Raw genomic sequence first — 22,726 nt, 5'->3', positions numbered from 1 at the left:
TCTTGGACCCGGCATCCCAGTGGCTCCTTCTTCCAGGGGTGGGTGTTCCATCGTCGAGTGAAACTGAAAAACTCTGCCACTTCGACTGCCATGGCACCAAAGGTATTGTGACGAAGAAGAGCATCTTCTAGCCTCTGAAGTCGTCCATGGGTCACAGATTCCTCTTGGATCCTGTTGGCCTCTCAGGTAGTTTGGGGTGGTAGAACCTTTAAAAAGAAAGTAGTTATTGAACATTGGCTGTAAAAGACGAGATTCGTTAGTCCCTAACGTTTCCATTGCAGATTGCCCAGGTGGCGGGATCCTCGCACAGAATGATGTATCTAGTCTAAAGAAAGCATTCTGCCACTGTTCATAACTAACCTGCATTTTTTCCCTAATTTATGCTGTTAACAACTCACTTAAGAATTCACATGCCTATTTAAAACTGTCTGCAGTTAGCGCATTTCTTACTGAATGTAAGTATTGTGTGGTACCACATAGTGTATATATTTGCTATTCTTTGAATAGAACTGGCTGAGTACAAAGTGTTATTTATGTGTATATATTGGTAGCAACCTTATCTTGTATAAAGAAGCTGTTAACACCTAACATAGTGTGTGGACATTACTTTGTGGGGCTTGGGGAGTCTGCATCACCTCCTGAGTGCTTAAGCCTTGGTTGCTCATCCAAGCTACCCCATAGAGAACCTTGGCTGGGGTGTTGTGTGCCTTTGTCCCAACCATATAGAGGACAGAAGTAGAGAGACCCCCCTCTCAAGTCTAGGATTTGGTTGATTGTAGTGCAAGTGCTCCTGGTTGTAGTAGGCCAAAGAGGTTTGTTTCAGAAGTGGTGCCAATGTCTGTGTGGGACCTCAATTTAGGACGGTTTCTATTAAAGTCCATTTAAATGCACGCTAGTGTTTCTGGTATTGACAGTTGTTCTTGTCCTGTCTGAGCAGAATCTGCTTGTTGTCTGCTTACATATACTACACGGGGAACAAGCGAGTGTAAGGCTGTATCCTTCCTGATTTTTGGAAGTTGGCTGTACAACTGTAGTTTGAATTCTGACTGGCACTGTTTTTTTAAGCAAGTAAATCTTTTCCTTGTAATCCAAACTTTCTTTGTCACTAGCGATTCTCGTAAATGGGAAGCTGCGTTTTCACCTTGTGGGCAGTTTTCACATCAGGCAGCATTGTACCTATTTGTGTGTGGCTCTTTTCAGGACACGTCACCTGAGCATTGCAGGCGACATGTGTACCTTAGTACTTTTATTTATTTTTTGGGGGTGGAAAACCTGTATTGGCTTTTGGGGGTGGAAAACCTGTATTGGCTTCATCATTGCTGAATATTCCTCCTCTGTAGAAGCTGTGTACTTTATATGTTCTTGTGTTAGATGCACAGTTTTGCTTTAGCAGTTGACCGGAAATATAAAGCATTACAAAAGCAAGCTTCTATTACATTCATGTTTTTGCTGTTCTTTTTATAAAAACAGGCCCCATCAAAAAAGAAAATTGAAATCAGCACGATTGCAAGCAATTATCATCTGGAAGTTAACCCAAGGTAAACCACTTTATTGAAAAAGCACTCCAGGAATACATGGCATGCAATGTAATCTTTCCTTCCAGTGAACTGATAGTAATTGTGGTTTAATATTCACACGTATTGTGGTGGTGTACAGGTTCTATGTGAAAAGAAAATTTTAAAGGTCTCAAGCGAAAAAGACTGATTTTTATGCCCGCTTTTAGATTGATCGGAAAACCAGCATGGTAAAGGTCTTTTTCTCTTGAGACCTTTTTTTTTTTTTTTTTTTTTTTTTTTTTTAATATTCAAGGGGTTGCAACCCCCGCCCCACCCATTGTTCCATACATACATGCACACAACACACCTATTCCATGACAGTCAACCAACATCCTGATAGCTTTGTTCCTACCCTCCTCGGGTATTTTAACCTTGGCCGCTCGCTGATGGGTGTCCGATCAGTAAACGGTTACATGGTTGCTTTTTCTTTTTCTGCTTTGTCCGTCATTACTAGCTGACAAACTAGCCTGGAGGTCGGCACTGGTCGTTCCCAGCATACACCTCTGGGAGCTGGACACAGGTACCTCCATTGAACCTGTGGAACCAACTGCTGTTCCGTATCACTGTTCCGTATCACTGATGAATGGCTTTTTCACCCATCAGCATAGAACATTGCTTTCGGGTAATGGTCCATGGAGTAGTCTCATAGGGGAGGCAGAGTTTGTGTTGTGGGTTTCGTGTGAGTATCGCATCTCAAACCTCCATCAGAGTATCCTTCAGCTGCCTTCTGGCCCTCTCTTTTGATTGTGACTTCTTGTGCTAGGCAGACTTTATCCGGGTCCGGCCACGTGAGTTCTCTCGAGGCATGGCTGGGAACAAGGACCAGACTTCTCTTCCAAGAAATGCCCCTGCTGGGGTTACTTTCAGGATAGTGGTGTGATTGTGGTCAGTACACCACTCAGGGGTTGGCCCATATCCAGAGCGATACAGAATGCCTTGCTGAGCGTCATCTATAAATGCTCCACACCCCCATTTGCTGGGGGTCAGCATGGTGTGATGTGCTGTTATTCAATAGAACTCCAGGAATTGTTCAAATTCTTTGCCCTGAAACTGGGCCCATTGCTCGACCGGATCGATTCTAGGAGGCTGTGGGCCGTAAACCTCTCCTCCAGTATAGGGCTAACGCCATGCACTGCTGTAGATGCCACAAAATTCACTTCTATATACCTAGAGTACTCCAAGTACCACCAGGAAGTGGGAAAGGGTTGTATACGAATTGTTCGTTTTACAACTGTTCGAATTACAATTGACCTTTTCACAATTGACCGAATTGTGAAGGTCAATTGTAACATATATGTGGGGGGAAACCCCCCAAAACCCATATATATATATATATATATATATATATATATATATATATATATATATATATATATATATATATATATATATATATATATATATATATATATATATCCCTTTAAATTCGGTCAATTGTTCATTCGAACAATTGTAAACGAACAATTTGGGTAATACCGTGGGAAAGACTAATGCACATTGCCAAAGTAAATGTTGAGCACCTTCCATGGCTCAATGGCTTGTTCTGGGGATGCAGTAGGAGGTACCTTTTGCAGGTGGCCTGGCGGCTTGACACCAGAGCAGCATCAACCTTAGCCTCGATTAGGGAACCACACCTTTAGCCAGAGAAAAACCTTTGTCTTAGTAGCCCCCTTGTGCACTACTTGCGCTACGTTTGACCTGTCCCAGCAAACCCAATGGAATACTATTTGTGACCCTCGCAATATTTCACTCCTCCCTTTCCAGAGGAGCTGGGAAAGTTCTGAACCTGGGTGGGTGGGGTGTAAATGGATTTGGGTGGGGGGATATGGAGGAAATGTGTTGGTTTCTCATCAGAACGTCCTTTTCTACATCCAGAAGTGTGTTGTGATACTGGGGGGTGGGGGGATGGCAAGAAATAGTTTTCCAAGATTTAGGGAGGGGTGTCCCCTGTTAGGGAGCCTCATGTTGACACATACTCGCACCACCCCAGGACATTTGGGCTTGTCTGCCATCTCAATCTTGAACACCCATGGTGTGGTCCCATCTATCTTTTCAATGATGTCTTCCGTCTCCAGCTTGCAAAGCTAATCTTCCATCTTTTTCCATAAGAGGAATGGTATTCATTGGTGGTGCAGGATTATCAGTTGGACGGATGGGTCAATAAGTAGTACATTTCCTGACCTTTCAGGCAGCCTGTGCCCTCAAACCGCTCCTTAAACTCCTCCCGCAACGCTTCAACATCATTCTGGTATGCAAATTGCACAAGACGCAGGTCCTCCGTCATAGTGCACCTTAGGAGGGCGTTTTGACCACAGCCATGACGTAACATTGCTACCTGGTTGTGGACGACGTGCATATGGAACGCATCATCTAGCTTGAGAAGCGAGGATACTCTGTATGTGAAGATATGGATAACGGGGCCTGGCCCGCATTGGAGGCGGTGTCAACAGCTGGAACTGGGAAGTAGGCATGACATGATGGAGCTTGAGATCTGATAGTCTATGGATGCCACAGGTCTCGGGCTGGACTGCAACTGCGGCGTCTACCGAATAGTTTGCTAGATAGGGCACAGCAATGTGATTGGGTTTGCCAAACATGATTAGGTATGTAGGAGTAGGCCTCCACATGCTTCGCATGCCCTGCGCTTCTCTTCTGACATTTATTTATGCCGATGCTGACATTTATTTATGCCAGTGTTCTTGCTTTAGGTGTATTACTGACCCTTGGTATAGGAGGGGTCTTGTACAAGACTGCATGCACCTCCTCCATGCAAACGGGTGTGAATACCTCTTCCATGTGCAACGCTCTCCATGCAGCCTGCTCGTGGTCCCTGGCAAGCTCCCCGATCCTCTGTAGCAGAATATCTGGTTATTTTTTTTTTCAGGATCTGGCTGCACAACTGTGATGATGCTCAGTGTCGCATTATCTGTCTCGTCCCTTAATCAACACAACACAGTGAGTTGGCAAAATCCAGCATGATTGGCGTGTAGGTAGCTGGGCCCTAGAGATTAAAATGTTCATAATCCCTGTTGACTATGGGCTGAAAATAGGTCTGCCGAGCCTCTATAACAGTGTCGAAAGTGTCATCCTGAATCTGAAAAGTCTTGAATGCTGGGTTTGCTTCTCCACCCAACATGTTTGCTCGTCCGCGACATGAAGCAGGTCAAGGCCAAGTGCGATGACCTCGAGTCTAGGTCATGAAGAAATAACATTTGCATTGTGGGAGTACCCGAATCGGCGTTGAAGGGGCGGATGGAACTTGCGGTCGAACAACTCCTCAAAGACCTTCTAGACAATCCTGAAATGTCACCATTTTTCACTGTAGAAAGAGCGCACCGCTCCCTGGCGCCCCAGCCTAAGCCTGGAGACTTCCCCAGGCCAATCATCGCAAAACTGTTAAGCTACAAGGACAGAGACCTAATACTTTGCCTGGCCAAGGAGAAAGGGGAACTGAGGCTAGACTCACAAATCATTAGGATCTTCCCCGACTTCTCAGTAGGGGTACAGATGGAGCGACGCCAATTTGGAGGTGTGAAAAAAATGCTAAGAGACAGAAAAATGAATACACGATGCGCTTCCCTGCCCGCCTCAAATTCACTTACCGTAACACTGTACTTTTTCCCGGTCCCGGATGAGGCAGTTAAATTCATCAAGGCACAAATCCCACTGGCGAATCCCCTGGAGGATCCAATGGAGGATGATTAAGATCTGGGATCCCAAGCCTTGACGGTAGTCTATACAAGCCGTGGCCAATTTATAGACTGCTCTCCGGTGGATCAACTTGTTTCCCTTTCCCTGCGCGATCCTGGGCCTAATACAGCCCCTGCATGGACATCTCAGGAGCGCTGCCTGCGGAAGGGATACATCCCCATTTGGCCTGAGCACGACGACATTAACTGGGCCTGAACCTTGAAAACTTAGCCTCACTGTTCGAGGCCGGCTTACGGCACTATTTGTTTTGATCTCGCTACTAATGTTTGCTTCATTGTAACCTAAGTTTCACCAGCCGTTTTGAAGTTTTATCATCATAATATGCATTAATACGGTGGGTCAGACGGCAGCGGCAGCCCCCACTGCAGATGCAATGCCTCTTAAGGCTGAGTGTTTATGTTTGAGCCCCTGTTGGGTTATGGGTCAAGCGTGGCCAAGTTGGGGAGGGTACGCGGTTGGTCACTCTGAGGGTGGGTATTATCACACTGCTAGTTTGGAATGGGCAGTGATGGTGAGGGGGTGGTGAAGTTGGGGAATGTTTCACGAAAATCGGCAGAAAGGTTACGACTGGCCTTGATGAGAGGCGCGCGTGCACCACCTCTACACGTATGATTGCAGTCAGAGATGGGTCCTTTGTTTGGGATGTTCCATAAATTGTCACCATGGCTATTAAAGTGTTGACATGGAATGTTGGGGGTTTAACAAACTTCACGAAGTCCTGTAGGATTACTGCATATGCACAAAGACATGGGATTAAGGTACTCCTATTGCAGGAAATTCATGCACTGAAACCCCTATCATCAAACCTGGCGCAGACCTGGGGCCCGAATAGATTCTATACTCAATACTCTACTCAGTCCAGGGGAGTTTTGACTATTATCCACAAATCGGTTAAATTCACGCTCCACACAGCCCACATCGGCACAGATGGCAGATATGTGATCCTTCACTGCACTCTGGATAATGAGGAATGCTTGATAGCCAACTCATATGGTCCCAACACTGATTCCCCCAAATTCATAGATGCAGTAACTGATATCCTGGCTAGATATGTAGAAGTTCCTATTATATGGGGGGGGGATATGAATCTTATACTCGACAATGTCCTGGATAGAACAACCACCTCACGCAGGGTCACCTCCCTTGCTGCCAGACAACTTCGTAATCACATGGATACCCTAAACCTACACAATGTATGGAGAGCGCTCCATCCCCAGGAAAGAGACTACACCTTCCACTCAACGGCACACAATAGTTCTTCAAGAATTGATATGTTTCTACTGTCGGGATGCCAGGTAGGCAAGGTGACGAGTGTTGAGATTCTACCACGTACGCTCTCAGATCACTCGTATTGCTACAGATTCAGCTGGGTAGGACCCTCTTTGCTCGACCCCCTTGGCGCTTTAAATCTAATGCGCTATCTGACATTGTCTTTAAAGCTGAGATCCTGTTGGATATAAACGCTTTTTTTGAAAATAACAATACACAGGACACCACTGAGGGGACCCGCTGGGAGGTATTTAAGGTATATATCAGGGGAATGTGTATCTCACGGGAGGCCGGGGTTCTCAAGTCCATAAGGCAAGCCCTAAATAATTCTGAAGCGAAGCTTAAATCACTGGAACGGGAACATGCTTCTGCACCAGCCCCGGCGACCCTTGCAAAAATCAGAGCGGAACTGGAAGTATTTGAATCTCATGCCCTGAGCGAGGTGCGGTACTAGCTCGCCCTGTAGCCGCCTTCCCGTATGGTGAGGGGGACAGACCCGGGAGGACCCTGGCTAAACTAGTACGGGCAGAGAGGGGGCAGAACCCGGATAGATAGCATTCTCGATGAACAGGGCTCACGACACTGGTCTGACCAAACCATCATTGACATCTTTGTTAGCTTTTATGCCACTCTATATGGCTCTCAGCCGGAGCACACTGCCCAAGACCTGGATGACCTATTAGAAAGCATCCCTACGAGTCTCATCTCCCAAAGCACTAAGGATCAACTAGATGCCCCATTCACCCTAGATGAGATAGTCCAGGTAATCTCTGACCTCCCCAAGAACAAGGCCCCCGGTCCAGACGGACTCACATCTGAGTTTTACCAGGAGCATGTTGTCATTCTGGCTCCCGTACTTTACAGGGTCTGGGCCGAATCACTATGGTTAACCACTCTCCCTCCCTCCTTGAGAGAAGCCCTGATCACCGTCCTCCCCAAACCGGACAAGCCCCCAGACAAATTCGGTTCCTATAGGCCCTTATCGCTTATCAACACAGACACAAAGATTTTTGCCAAAATAATAGCGAACGGGTTCCTTCCATTCATGCCTCACCTAGTCCATGCAGACCAAAACAGATTTTTTTCCGGCGCTCTACAGCACTTAATATCCGCCGTATATTCAATGTGATGGCCAGAATTGACCCAGACGCGGACGCAGTAGCAGTCACACTAGACGCCCAAAAGGCGTTTGACATGGTCTCATGGCAATACCTGTGGGCCGTTCTGGAGAAAATGGGTGTTGGTCCAAATATGATCGCCTACATAAAACTCCTGTATACAGGACCTATGGCGAGGGTGCTGGTCAACTCCAATGTCTCCTCTTCCTTCACGCTACATAGGGGAACCCGCCAGGGATGTCCGTTCTCCCCTATCCTTTTTGCGCTCGCCATTGAGCCCATGGCGGACCACGTTAGGAATAGACACACCCGTAAAGGTATTCGTCTACAGGACACACCGGAAGTCATCTCACTGTATGCTGATGATGTGCTTCTATATGTTAGAAACCCCTCCACATATCCAGACCCAATCATCCGAGACATAACTAAAATTGGCACGTACTCTGGCTTCACCATCAACTATTCTAAATCAGAAATATTCCCTCTCACCGGGGCGACCCTACAACCATTATGTGAATTCCCCCTGCGCTGGTCCCCAGGTGGTATCAGATACCTCGGCGTGCAAGTATCACTAACCAGAGCCTCTTTACTGGCGGAGAACTATGAGACTACGGCACAGCTCATTGAGTCCAGAATGCTCAAATGGCGCAATCTTCCACTGTCCCTTGCGGGCAGGCTATCCCTAATAAAAATGATCGTAGTTCCCAAACTCCTCTACATTTTTGCTAATGTCCCAGTGTGGCCCGGGAAGCACTATTTCAAGAGTCTCCACTCGGCGTGTGCCCAATTTCTCTGGCATTCTGGAGCTGTCCGCAAGAAGTGGCAACATATGACCTTACCCTATGAAAAAGTTGGTTTCGCAGCCCCTGACCTTACACTGTACTGGATGGCGGCACAGGCCCAACATGCCACACACTGGTACGCACACCCGAATCCGCCCCCACATGTCAAATTAGAGAAACTGGCGGGCGATGGGAAGAACATCATGACCTTAGTATTACACCGTATATTCCAGACGGATGCCCCGGCGGATCCCGTGGCCACCACGATTAGAGCCTGGAATAGCATTCTGGATTCAAAACAAGAGCATCGCCCGTACTACAAATGGCTTCCCATATGGCAATTACCTGGGCTCTCCCCCACACACGACCAGCACTTCGTTCGACACTGGGCAAACCTGGGCTACCGTGCACTAACTGACCTATATCCCAATGGTAAATGTATTACTCCTCTAACATGGCGGCCTGAACAATCCAACTCATCGCTGGAGCTACGACAATATTTCAGGCTAAGAGTGGCAGTCCGTGAAATGTGGCCCTCCTACCCAGATGAGCCCCCAGACTCACCTGAGCTCCTACATTTCAAATTCCGCAGGAGGTAGGCAAATTATATCCTCCCTGTACAAAATGCTGCTGGGAAAACTAGAGGACGTATCCCCAAAGCCACGGGAAGCTTGGGCCAAAGAGCTAGAAAAGGAAATTACTGATGAGATGTGGAACAAAATGTGTGCACACACACGCAAGGTCTCTCTGAGCGCTAGATTCCGCTGCATACAATACAAACTCCTTAACAGATTGTATTACACACCGCTCAGAATTGCGAAATTTTCTCACACCCCGACCCACACATGCCCGAAATGTACATCTGAAGAAGCAGATCATATACATACGTTTTGGTCCTGTGCTGCGTTGGATACGTTTTGGCTGGAAGTGACGAAGGCGCTCTGAGATAGTTGGGTCCCCGGTGGACCTTGACCCATTGGCCTTGTTTGAGGTTTGGGCTGGGGACGGTGCAAAAAAAATTTCAACATTTTTAAATGTGAGCACTATTGTTGCCAAAAGATGTATATTACAATGCTGGAAGCGGCGATTCCCCCCGACTGAAGATGTGGCTGAAAGCCCTTACTTGGGTACAAGCATGTGAAGAAGAGTATATTGGCTCATTACCATTCCATCTCGCCCCAAGAATGTGTGGACTGAATTCTGTAGCTATCTAAACAGCAGAGACGAGGTGGAGTGGCACTCCACCCCCCCTGCCGGAGCCGCCCGACTCTTCATAAGAACTGAACACTTCATGATCCCCCATGCCATGATGCTTCCCCCCACCCCCCATTCTGTGCTGCTTGTAATTGATCATGATGTAATGCCTAAATGCAATTTGTGATTCCTGTCTCTCTCTGCGTAAAACGTACTGTACCTGTCCTAACCTTCTGCCAATAAACAAAAGTTTTTAAAAAAAGAATTGAGGGGGCCATTGACTTAGTCTGACTAGTAGCTAGAAGGTACTCCTGAAACTTTCAGCTGCTCATCAACCTTTGTCACTAATGACATTTTCACTCTAGATTGATCGGTTTCAGCTTGTTACCTTGTGCTTTGACACTAACAAAATCTTATCATTGGGGTGGGGGTGGATGAAAGTAAATAAACAGACCAATTAGCTGCTCTGTTTTTATCACGTTCCTTCTATGCATTTACTTCAGCTATAGTCTTGTCTGGACAATCTTGGCAAGATCCAGAGTTGAGCATTACATTTATTTAATGCTTACCATCGACGTCATCGCCACAGTGGGCATAAAGGAAAATGTTAGTGCAGGTTTAGCATAGCTATGCATTAACTGCCTTGTTCCATTCTCTTGACTCCCTCCTTGTTTTGTCATTTTATTTTGGATCTCTCACACCGCAAATTTGTGGATTCTCTCTGAACCAGTGCTGGCATTGTGCTGGATCTGGAAAAAAAAATCTCCTTGGATCTGGCTCCCCAACCCTGGGAAATCCATGTGCACTAACATTTATTTTAGGTTCAGAGGCAAGACACTTCCCGCACAAGGCCACTTGAGGTTTTGAGCAGGAGCCATGTGAAATATATTCTTAATATGGCACTCTACAGGAAATATTGACATACGTTATTTTTTAGGTTTAAAAGGTGTGCACATTTTATACTTTGCTGGCAACGTTATTAGAAACTGGTCTATTTTATGTGTTCATGATTAATCTTCTGATGGGTTTAGAGGCCAATGTTTATATGGGTGAGTAAAATACCTGGCGCACCACCCACTGGGTGGGATCCCCCAGGAAAAGTCCATTTCCAGCACTACTCTGAAGTATGCATAAGTGACTGATCTGAAGTTTTAAGTCTGTCTGCCTAGTGATTGTGAATATCGTTCCCTCTGGCGCAATTATCCTTTGCAATACCAACCAAGCTCTTTCTTATTTCATGCAAAAGAGTTGGAGTAGGATTGGTAATTTACTCCGCAAAAATAAAGAGGTGATGGATGGAAGGTTTAGAATGAATCTTAACCTCTGTCATTGCTCTGGGCAACACTCCAGACCATCGTTCTTCGCCTGCCAAGCCATTACAGAAGGGGAAAGACCTTATGCAAATCAGGCTTAGCCTCACCCCAGAAGGGGCAGTCCACCCCGAACTTTTCTTTTCTGTGAAAGATGGTGAGCTAAAGACTCTGGGTAAGTCTCTCGTAACCAGGACTAATGTCTGGCAGAGAGACTCCCAGGACCCCCCTTGTGAATTTGCATATTTAAGTAACTTTGGGTCTCACCCTAAGTTACTAGGGGAATCCAGACGTGGACCCCTTGCTCACTATTCTTAGAGAGGCACAGCTCCTCCCTACTGATGAGGTCCAACCAGACCGAAACACGTGTCTGGGGATGCTGTTGGTACTCTTGTTCAGAGGAGAATTGCCTAGCATTTCGGTGCTGGACTGCCCTAGGGCAGGACAAAGACTCATATGTTTGGGATATTTCTTCTCTGTGAAAGATAGTGAGCTAAAGACTCTGGGTAAGTCTCTCGTAACCAGGACTAATGTCTGGCAGAGGGACTCCCAGGACCCCCCCTTGTGAATTTGCACTTGGTAATTTACTCGCAAGCTTTCAAACTAACTTGGTTATCAGATCAATCCACCAGTAACCGGAGTACTGTGTTGCTGTCCCATAAAGTGGCATACCAATCGTTCTGCCGTCGCAGGAACCAAGCAATTTAACAGGCTTACATAACTGCTGGATATCCCCTCCCCCATACTCCATGGAAGCTCCTTCATTGTACTCCATGTTCCCCCAAATAGTTGACCTGTAAACCCTAGTGGTCCTAAAGGTTTTGTCCTCCAGCGAGGGTAACATCACAGACTTTACAACCTCCATTTTAAGGGTAGAATTGGGTTACGTGTTCCATTCCAGACACAACATCCTCCTTTCCATATCCCCCATACTCTTCTATCACACTTTACCATAATCTGGGCCCAAGAGTCTGTGATGATGTAGCTTGAAGGCTCAAAGTCAAGGCAACTGTTTCAGTAATCGCTCTTCTCTCCCCTAACTCTTCACACCACCACCAACCTCCGCACACCCCAGAGGATTTGTCAGGAGCCACCGACTCCTGGGAAGGAACAATGGAAAATCCATAGAAACCAAGGTGGCGATGTCCAACAGGTCGTCACTAACATTTTGATAGTTGTTCCTTCCTTAACTTGTTCAAGATTCTCACAGTTGTTGCTGAAGGAGAAAAGGCACAGAATCTGACCTCCCAATTTTTGGAAATACATTTGTCAGTCACCTCTGTTCTCCAACTGAAGTCATGGGAAGATTCATAATTACGCTGGATGCTAATAGATCTACTGTACTTTGAGCAAACACCAAATCTGAGGGTTTGACTGAAAAACCTTTGTTTCTAGTGTTGGGTTGATGGAGTCTTGGAGGTTCCTAGACTTCAGTCTATTGTGGCATTGACTACTCCTGGAAAATACATGCAGAGACGCAGGTAAGTCTACTACAGGCTTATGCCCTGCATGGTCTCCCTCACCCGACATTGTACCCTCTACCTGTGCCTCAGCAGATTGACATGTTTCCTAGAATGAACTCTTCTACCCGCGACAACCTGAACAAAGGGACCGCCCGACACCATCACCTGCCTCTAAGATCATACCGACTAAACACAATTCCATGCTACCCTCATCTATGCTTCTGCCTATACCCATGTCCATTAACATACCACCATTGCCCTATATCATGCCTTCTAAACTGTGCACCACACCCACCACCCTCTACCCAGGCACCAACAGAGTCCTCTCTGCCTCACTGACTGTGCCCAAGACCCCACTCGCTCTAGTACACCGGCCATCCAACTCCCCTCTTGGAAAAAGGGCCTCCCCAGTGCCTTACCTTTTGGCTCTCCATACTCCTCCAAAGCTTCCCCCAAGCGAGGCTCGGCTATCCACCTTGCCTCTCCACGCAGCTGCCTCCCCTGCGCCATTCCTCCCCCCTCCTCCATTGGACTAAACCCACAGACTATACCCTGGACACCAAACTCTACCGAGAGATGAGTCACGCTTACCAACAGCCCCCTTCTCTCCCTGTGGAATGCCTATCCTCCAATACCATAGATACCAATGGCACCACACCATTGGCCTCCACCGCAATCACCACCTACCTGAGAACCAGCCGCCCAGCCTGCACAGGGGAAACCATATTACAACGCCTCAGATTCCGTACATACCTCTCCAAGTACATGAGCCTAAGTAACCCCCAGATAAACACACTGATGGCTTCAACAGTGGCTGCAGCCCTAACCCCTAGCACCAACGACACCCAGATGAGAGCTTGCATAGGGGAAACAAGACTACAACGCCTCGGCTCTCACACAACTGCCCCCCATCACTGTTACACCACCAGAAACCCGAGGAAATCTAACTACTCCCATTGCACCTCCTACTCTTATCCAATACCCTGCCACTCACTTGTACCACACTGCCCACCCCCACCATTGCCAAACCTGAGCACCTTGCCTGCACCCACATCAATGCTCGCTCTGTCTGCGCCCATGCCCCAGACATTCATGATCTCGCTTCCGAAAATTTGAAACTAGCCCAAGAACACCTATGGAGAAAAAAAACCTTCCACGCTTAACAAAGAGGTCTTTCTCAAAATCGACAAATCCTATTATGACTACCAAAGCTAATATCTAGAATCAATGACGCCAGCTCAAATACTAAAAAAGCTCTTCAAAATTCTCAAGGAGCTAGAATCCCCAACCACAACTATTTCTAGCTTCCCAAAAGACCAAGCTTGGTGCTCTCTGATCAAGTCTGCACTGTCCAATAAAACTCAAAATCTCAGAGAAAACCATCCTCAAAAAATCAGCGCTGCTGACCCAACACTGCGCTCACCACAACCCCTATCATCCCCGTGGAGCCCCCCCCCACTCCCCTTTCAACTTCTCCCTTGTCTCGCCAGCCGAAGTGCTCACCCACATCAGTCGCCTTAAAACCTCCAACTGCAAAGGAGACATCTGTCCCTCGCATCTCATTGAGATGTGTGCAGCCCCCCTTGTACCCATTATTGCCCAATTTATCAATTCCCCCCCCTCAAACCCTCGCTTGATCCTAGCCTCCCCACTAATTACCATCCCATCACCACAGTACCATACCTCTTGAAAATTCGGGACCATACTGCCTACAGATCCAAACCCACCTGGAAACCCACAACCTCTTTGACAAGCGTCAATCAGGTTTCAGACCCAGACATAGCATGGAGTCAGCCCTCCTGCACCTTAATATTCAGTTGGACAGCATCTGTGATGCAGGGGATCTTGCCATCCTCCTTTACCTGACCTACCCGGAGCGTTTAATCTCATAGATCACGATATTCTATGTCACCCTCACCTCCACCTTCTATATCAACGCTGCCAATTAGATCAACTAATTCCTGAGCGAGCGAACCACAAGGATGTTTGCTGGTCCGGAAGCAGCCAATCCTATCCCGTCCCCTGCGGGGTCCCTCAAGGGTCATTTCTCTCACCCATGCTAATGTAATATGTACACCAATCCTCTCTTTGACCACCTCGAAATTCCCTACACTAACTTTGCCGATGATAAACAAGTATGATATGATAGGTTATTTATAACTCGCTTAATACCCAGAGGTTTCTAAGCGCAGACCCGGCGATTGAACCTCTGGTGCTCTGTGTCGTCTTGCTTCCAAGGGGAGCACGTTGCCCCTGAGCTATCCTCCCGAGACAAGTACTTCTCAAACTCACAGGTCATCATGATCTTGACTCTGCCAATATCAACCGAGTTTATAGCATCATTCAGGCATGGATGGCCACCCACCACCTATGCATAAATGATGATTAAAATGGAGCTCCTTATCATAGGCATTAAACGCTTTGACCCGGCCTTCACTGCCTTCTCTATTGATGGAAACATTACAGCTGTTTCTAGTTCTGTCAGAACTCTAGGAGACCGCCATAACTCTGTACTTCCCATGCACAAACACGTCAAAGCAGTCTCCTCCTTTGCAACCTACTCTACTAAACTGATTAACCTCTCCAGAAAATTCCTTTCCCTTGAGAGCTGCATCACCCTTGCCAGAGCCATCATAGGTAGTAAACTGGATTACTACAATGTAATCCTCGCAGGAACCTCCTTAGTAAACTTTTGAAAGCTATAAATGATCCAAAACAATGCCCTTCGGGCAGTTTGGGGCCTGAGTAAATCCGACCACATATCACTAGTGAGACGTGAAGCTCACTGGTGCATTCACAACACTGCTCCTACGTAACTTGCCAAAAGGTCGGGAGATGGTGCTGCGATGTGGGCCGACCGACGCAAGCGCCTCAACGAGTGGCTCTAGGCCAAGGCACCAGCTCTGGGTCAGCATGCCTCCTCGGCCCAGAAGAAGAAAGCAGAGCGGACTTCTAAGACCTTTTGAGGTTGAGGGCGCCTCTCCTGAGTGGGCCCAACATAAGGCTAAGCACCGCAAGTCCACTGCCTCCGGGAGCGCTGTTGCAACAGGCTCCTCGGTGGCCAGGGCGAGTTCAGCATCTCCAGCACCTTCGGCCACGAGCCATCACTCAAGTTCGTCAAAGAAGAGGAAATCGGACCATCCGGGCAAGTTTTTAGAGAAGACCTTAGCCGAACCGATGGTGAGGCCAAGGGGGAGCTGGGTCACGACCCTCCCCCCGAAGGTGAAGGCTGCAGACACGGTCAAGACCGTGAAGGCCCTGGTGCATCAGACAAAGGCCCACACTTCCATCGAAGTAGTGGCAGCGTCCCTTGCGAAGGCCGCTGGGGCGGATTCGCTGGGCACGCCCCTAAAATGAGGGTATCCCTGCCTGCCAGGGGGGGGTCCTCTTGCCAGCCCATCGAGAAGACCCTGGAGAAGGTAATGGCCATCATTTCACTAAAACCGTCTCCCCTGGTCGCAGAGAAGGGGGGGGGGCACAGTAGTCCTCCGGTGTATGGACATTTCCTCAGAGGAAGAGCTCACCAGCCTCCCAGTCCTCCAGGAGGGGAGATGGGTCGAGAGCAGGCGCTACGGGGGGGGGGGGATTTTGACGAGGGTGACGACGAAGGTGATGACGACGACAAGGAGACTGACGAGGAGCAACTGGGCGGTGACTACGGAACAGATCAGCCTAAGCTGCAAACGCCCCGGCCTCCATCGCCTCCACCCCAGCAGCCACCTTGGGATATCTCAGTGGACATTCTGGCGGACCTGAATACCCTGTGCTCGGAAATATGAACGAGGATGCGTTGTGCATCAGCTGACCCGCCCGCGGCGCCAATGGCATCGGAGGAACCACCACCCAAGAGGAGGAGAGTTCACCCCCATTTGCCCAGTCACCCCTCGCCTCCCTCTCCCCCACCGAGGGATTACACGGAACCGGACACGGCGATGATTGGCATGGACGATGACGGCGGCCTGGATGACCTGCCGTCTCCGCTGGCCAGATCCTCGCCGCCCAATGAGATTGGCTCGTTCCATGCCATGATCTCCAGGGCCTCAGAACTGTTCCAGCTTGTCCCGGAGGAGAAGAAGAAAGTGTTTCCTTTTCGAGCGCCGCGAGGCAAAGAGGAAGACCGTACTTTCGATCCCGTTATTGGATGACATTTGGGACGAGGGTTTGCCCCTCATGAAGAACTCTTCTTCGGCTCCGGCGAAGAGGGATCGCTACGAGAAGTACAGAGTGCCAGACTCTGCGCCCAAGTGTTTACGCTCCCAGCCGTCTCCAGACTCTGTGGTTTCGGCGGCAGCCAAGAAGAAGTCTTCAGGCTCATCCTGGTCGGCGGCCTCCTCCGCCAGATGCCCCCCCCCCTGGTGAGGGGAAGAAGTTGGATGCCATGGGGCGAAGAGTGATCTTGTCGGCCTCGATGACCATTAAGGTCGCCAATGCCCACGACATTGTGGCACGTTACGACAGGGAACTTTGGTTCAGGATGGCCCCCCTCCTGGACTTCCTTCCAGACGACAAGCGGGCTGAGGCGTTGGGAGATCCTACAGGAAGGCGAGGTGGCTTCAGACCACGCCATTACAGTGTCCACTGACCTTGCTGACACAGGATTCCGCCAGATGGGCAACCGCATTTGCCTTCGTCGCCGAGGCTGGCTGAGAGCCACAAATTTCTGCCAGGATGTTCAGTCGAAGGTGTTGGACATGTCCTTCGACGGGGACAATTTGTTTGGAAAGACTGTGGACGAGTCTCTCCAAGCCATCAAAGCAGACACGGAAATGGCTCGTTCCCTGGGCACGCTTCAGCAACGGCTGCCGTCCTTTTGGACTTCTCAAGGGAAATCCCAAAGTTCCTCTAAAGGATTCGGAGGAGGTGTCTCGTCCGAACGTCAGGCCCCCGCTCATTGCCCCAGGAGACGCACAGGGGCCGCGCCACGTCTAGGTGCACATTGTCGCCAAGGCCCCAAGGCGGCGCTTCGACATCGAAACAAGATTGAACTGGCCGTGGAGTCGGGCCCCCTCCCGTGCACCCCGTTGTGAGGCCGGCTGGTGAATTTAGCGTGTGGAAGACCATCTCCAACGACTGTTGGGTGCGCGATGCTCTTGCCCACGAACACGGCCTTGAGTTCCAACGGAAGTGTCGAAGGATACCACCAGTGTCCCGTCAGGAAAACCACATCCCTCAACTGCTGCTGGAGGTACGGGCCATGTTAAGAAAGGGGGTTGATCGAGCTCATCCCGAAGAAGCTCCAGGGCTCTTGAGTGTACTCCCGTTACTTCCTCGTTAGAAGACCCGCAGTTGGAGGCCCATTCTGGACCTTTGCCGTCTGAACAAGTACATCAAGTCCCAAAGGTTTCGGATGGTGACCCTCCAGCACATGCTAGGACAGCTGGAAGAGGGGGATTTTCATCGTTGCTGGACTTGGAAGAAGCCTATTAATACATCCCCATACACAAGGGACACCGCAACTACCTACGCTTCGTGGTTCAAAGACAACATTACCAGTTCAAGGCCCTCCCTTCGGGTTGAAGTCGGCGTTACGAGTGTTCACCAAGTGCCTGGCTCCGGTGGCAGCGCAGCTACGTCTACGAAGGATTGCTTGTACCCGTACCTGAACAACTGGCTCATCCGGGCGAACTCAAGGGACATCGCAGTCGACCACACAAGGACAGTCCAACTCCTATCGGAATCGGGTTCTCGATAAACTTTGAAGTCTTGCTTGACTCCATCACAAGATGCACTGTTTCTGGGAGCCCGACTCAACACGGTGCCGTGCCTGGCGTCTGTCTGAAGAAAGGATTGCGGCCATCTTGGCCAATGTACAACAGTTGTTGGCCCTGAAGGTCGCAAGGCTAAGATCCATCAAGTCCCTACTCGGCATGATGTCGTCATGCATTTACCTCATTCGGCTGTGCAGGCTACGGAGGCGTCCGCTGCAGGAGTTCCTCGATGCCCGATGGATACAAGTGATGAGGAGCTTCGAGGACAAGATCCCACTCGATGAGATTTTCCATCGAGCGATACAGTATTTGTATTTTGTTTTTGTATAGTGCGCCTGGCCCAAAGGCATCTGGGCACATATCTTGGGTTACAATGACATAGTAAACATCAATGACACAACTTGGGTTACAATGAAACAGTTTACAAAGGAACAGTGACAAGATACAAAGGGAACATACAGTCAAATTACTTGCAAGATATTTACAATGCGTTTACAGTGTATTTACATTTAGGAAGCTTGCCATACGTAGGGAGAGACAATGAGCCTGGGCAGCTCTCCGAGGGCAGCTCAGGGTGTGGTGAGTGAATCTGCTAGCCAGGTAGATGGGTGCCGGGTTGGCCAGACATGTATGCGTTAGGGCGAGAGTTTTGAGGGAGACTCTTTGGGCTACTGAGAGCCAGCGTAGGCTGCGTCTGGTATTTGGAGATGTGCTAGTTCCTGGGGATATTTAGCAGTGCTCTGATGGCGTTGTTCTGGGTGACCTGTAGCTTGCTAAGGTTACATTGACTCGTTCCTAGATAAAAGGCATTGCAGTAGTCGAGTTTCGACATGATCCAGGTTCTGGCGAGGATGGTACAATTGGCAGTAGTAAGAAAGGGAAGCAAGCTTTGAGTTTGCACATGTAAGCGGATGCCGAGATTACAGCATTAGTTTGTCTGGAGAGTGATGGGGTTGAATCAAGATAGATGCCTAGAGTTTTTGTATCATTGGATAACTTGATGGTATTGCCATCGATGACAAAAGATTTAAAGGAAGGATCGGTGATGGGAGCCCAAGATGAGAAACTCTGTTTTATCATCGTTAAAGCAGAGCCCACGGTGGTGGGGAGTGCGCGCACATCTGTCAGCAGGCGTGGATTTCCAGATCCCACCTCATCAGGAGACAGTCATGACAGACGGCTCCCTGGAAGGATGGGGAGCGCATGCCGGAAGTCTTCATGCAAGAGGCCTGTGGCTACCGGAGGAGAAGTTGTTGCACATCAATGTGTTGGAGCCGTGGGCAGTGTTTTGGGCCCTCAGTCCTTCTTCTGTCCCTCAAGGGCAAAGTGGTACGGGGCTACGATCTCCCAGCGGATTGTAAGGAGGTGCTCACCAAGGCCAGAGCTTCATCTACTCTCAAATGCCACGGGCACACATGGAAGAGGTTCGTTCTTTGGTGCTGTATGCAGAAGATCGACCATCGAGTCACTGCTCCGCAGGTGCTTCCGTATTTGTTGTCGTCGGCCAAGGCAGGACTGGCCCATGCTTCCATCAAGGTTCATCTGGCAGCTATCTCCCGCTACACCAGATCTCTGAACGATCATCCTTATGGTTGCATTGTTTGGTAAAGGAGTTCATGAAGGGACTATTTCGCTCATTTCCGCCGGTGAAGGCTCTGGCCCCGGCGTGGGAGCTCAATGGGGTGCTAGCTAGGCTTATAAGTCCACCGTTCGAGCCTATGCATTCGGCGCCGCTGACATTTTTGTCGTGGAAAACAGTGTTTCTTGTGGCCATCACCTCTGCACGACGAGTGGGAGAGATCAGGACCTCTCTTGTAAACCACCTTACTTGACATTCCACAAGACAAGGCTAGTTCTATGGACGCAACCCTCCTTCATGCCCAAGGTGCTGTCAGACTTTCATCTAAACAAGCCCTTGGTGTTACCTGTATTCTTCCCGACGCCTTCGGTGCCGGCTGAGAGGACTTTGCACTCGCTGGATGTGGCTAGATCGATTAAGGACCGCATGAAGAGTTTCGTAAGACGTCTCAACTTTTTGTGAACTTTCGCCCTGTGATCCATGCGAAGGCCCTCTCCAAGGCTTCCATTTCCAGGTGGCTCTCCGGCTGCATCACCCATTGTCACTGGTTGGCAATTGCCTGGCTGCCAGAGAGCCCATTCCACCAGAGTGATCGCTGCTACTACGGCGTTCCTGTCTGGTGTGCCCCTGCTGGACATCTGCAGAGCTGCTACGTGGAGGTCGACTCGCACCTTCACGAGATTCTACTGCGTCGACGGGGATTGCAGGGAGGAGTCCAGAGTCAACCAAGCAGTGCTACGCAACCTGTTCGCTTGAAGGTGAACCTGGTGAGGAGGTAAGAGATGCTTAATGTTGAGCCTTGCCACCTCCTGTGGTTGTGCATGTGTGTACTGCTATGTATTCTTTATTCATGAGCATGTGAATCCATGCCAGACCGCATGCTGAAGAAGTAACGAGTTACCTACCTGAAACTGTTGTTCTCCAGCATGGGTCTGGCATGGATTCATATGCTAACCCACCCGCCTACCCCTCTGAGGCTCTTCTCTTGGTCCTACTGCCACTTTACGTGCTACCAAATCTGAAGATGGCTGCCAGAGGAGGGGCTTAGGTAGAGGGCAGTAATTGGCTGGGTGCAGTATGACCCAGTGATTGATTGTTAGGAGAAAGACAGTTCAGAAGTGAAACAAACTGATTTTTTCTTTACCGAGGATTCCCAGCCTGACAGGGAATATTCATGAGCAGGTAAGGTAAGGTAAGTAACTTGTTCCTTATTTTATAAATTGGGTCAATTCTCCTGAGGTCAATTGTCAATTAGTATAAATCCTACATAAATGACTGATACCGACCTGTGAAGTCTATGGTCCCGTCGATAAGTAAGCCTTCGCTGACTCCTTCGTCCATGAGGCACATCACAAGCAGTCGACGACAACATAGTCAACGGCTACAACCCCAAAGCTTCCACAGTCCACCCTTACTATGACCTCATCCACAAACTCATTGATGACCACTCCACGACATCTGGGATGATCCCATTGACTAGCTCTTCAAAAACCAATCCATCTACCACTTCTTTGTCATCGACTTTGTCCATGCATCCTCCTTCGACTCGTCTGCCTACAGGTTCCTCCGAACAACTAAGTTCCTCCGAACAACTACTTTGGTCTCAGGAGTCCAAAACAATCAATTTTCATACTGCAGCCATATGACCGTCCTTCTTTGTCAGACCCTTCCAACGGTTCTCCAGAAGATATCCTGGAGCACACACATCAACGCCTCTTCACCGATGACTACTTCCCAGAAGCACAACCATTGAAACCCCCCCAGCTCCTTGACGATGAGGAATCTTTGGGGGGGGAAATGGTTGAAAATATCTTTCAGGCAATAGAGACAGACCCTGCCGGATCACTTGGCATACTAATACGTCATTTCCAGTCCTTTCATTCCAAACATCACTTCTCATAGCCTAGCAGGGACTACTTCTCATTTCACTCCCAACCATATAAAGGAATGAAATATACCGCTGGTGAGGAGTACAAAGCTCAATTACTCATAACGAGGTGCCCACAGCAATGAGGCATGTCACATTTCAAGGGCTAATCGGTAAGCCGGTTTGAAACCGGTTGGTCGCTGCCCTCTCATTTTGACATCCTAGTGAGAGGGCGATTGTCTCTTTTCCAACAGCAAAGAATAACATTGGGCAAATGAGTGCTTTTCATACTGCACACAGGCACACCTTTGAGTTTTTCAAAATACCCCTCCCACTGGTAGGTCGGAAAAACATCTATTTGCACTTCAAAAAGAAGTATGTGCTCTGCTGTCAAAAAAGGACATGGAGCAGGTCCCTTGTTCCCAGAGGAATTGGGGAGTGTCCTCTCTGTACATGTCCAAAAATACACAGGACAATGGTTTTAAATCCGAGACCCCCTCAACACAGTTTATAATTCTTAAAAGTTCCAGATGGTTATCCTCCAAAGGATCCTCAGCCAACTTTGCAGCTGGAATGTCCTGTCATCCCTCGGCATGGAAGATGCATTTGTCCATGTCTCCATTCACCATCAGCACGCAAATACTTGCATTTGATGGTGGTGGCAGGTCACCATTTCCATGTTTTAAGTCCTCCAATTCAGCCTCAAGTCGGCACCGGGAATTTTCACTAAATGCCTCTTGCGACACCTCAGAAGAGCAGGAATCCTCATCCAGCCATATCTAGACGATTTGGTTGGTTTGAGCTTCCACCCTCGACCAAGGCCTTATGCATGCAGCAGCCACAGAAAACTGCATAACATCCATAATTCAAACTGTTTTGGAAACCGGTTGCCTCGGTGCTAGCAATGCAGTCCTTTTTGGGCATGCTATTTTACTGTATATCATGGATTCAAATCCGTAGGCCCTGTATTCGCCCCTTGCAGGAATTTCTGGATGCTTGTTGGAGCCAAGTTTCAGGACATCAAGATCAGGCTCTGAATTTCTTTACGGAAAACTCTTCTTTTGGTGGAAACCCCCCCCCCCCCCCCCCCCACCCCCCAAAACGCAACCAACGGCCGCTTCCACGGACAGCTGGCAATGGAAATCTTCACAGTAGAGCCTTTGGTTGAC

The 22,726-nt window shown here is 48.8% G+C and overlaps 1 protein-coding gene across 1 annotated transcript in view; it reads left to right on the top strand.

The window, feature by feature from the left end:
• The window catches only part of RFC3 (replication factor C subunit 3), a 97,841-nt gene that overhangs the window by 16,763 nt on the left and 58,352 nt on the right, over window positions 1-22,726 (top strand). Inside the window, exon 3 of the mRNA XM_069639976.1 lies at window positions 1,471-1,538. Within this exon, the coding sequence (XP_069496077.1) occupies window positions 1,471-1,538 (68 nt within the window). The remainder of the gene's footprint in view (window positions 1-1,470; window positions 1,539-22,726) is intronic.

Source organism: Ambystoma mexicanum, chromosome 7q (assembly GCF_040938575.1).
Source record: "Ambystoma mexicanum isolate Mex_15411 chromosome 7q, UKY_AmexF1_1, whole genome shotgun sequence".
Classification (NCBI taxonomy): Eukaryota; Metazoa; Chordata; class Amphibia; order Caudata; family Ambystomatidae; genus Ambystoma; species Ambystoma mexicanum.
The sequence above is the reverse complement of the archived record's forward strand: the minus strand, read 5'-3'. Positions and strand labels throughout refer to the sequence as shown.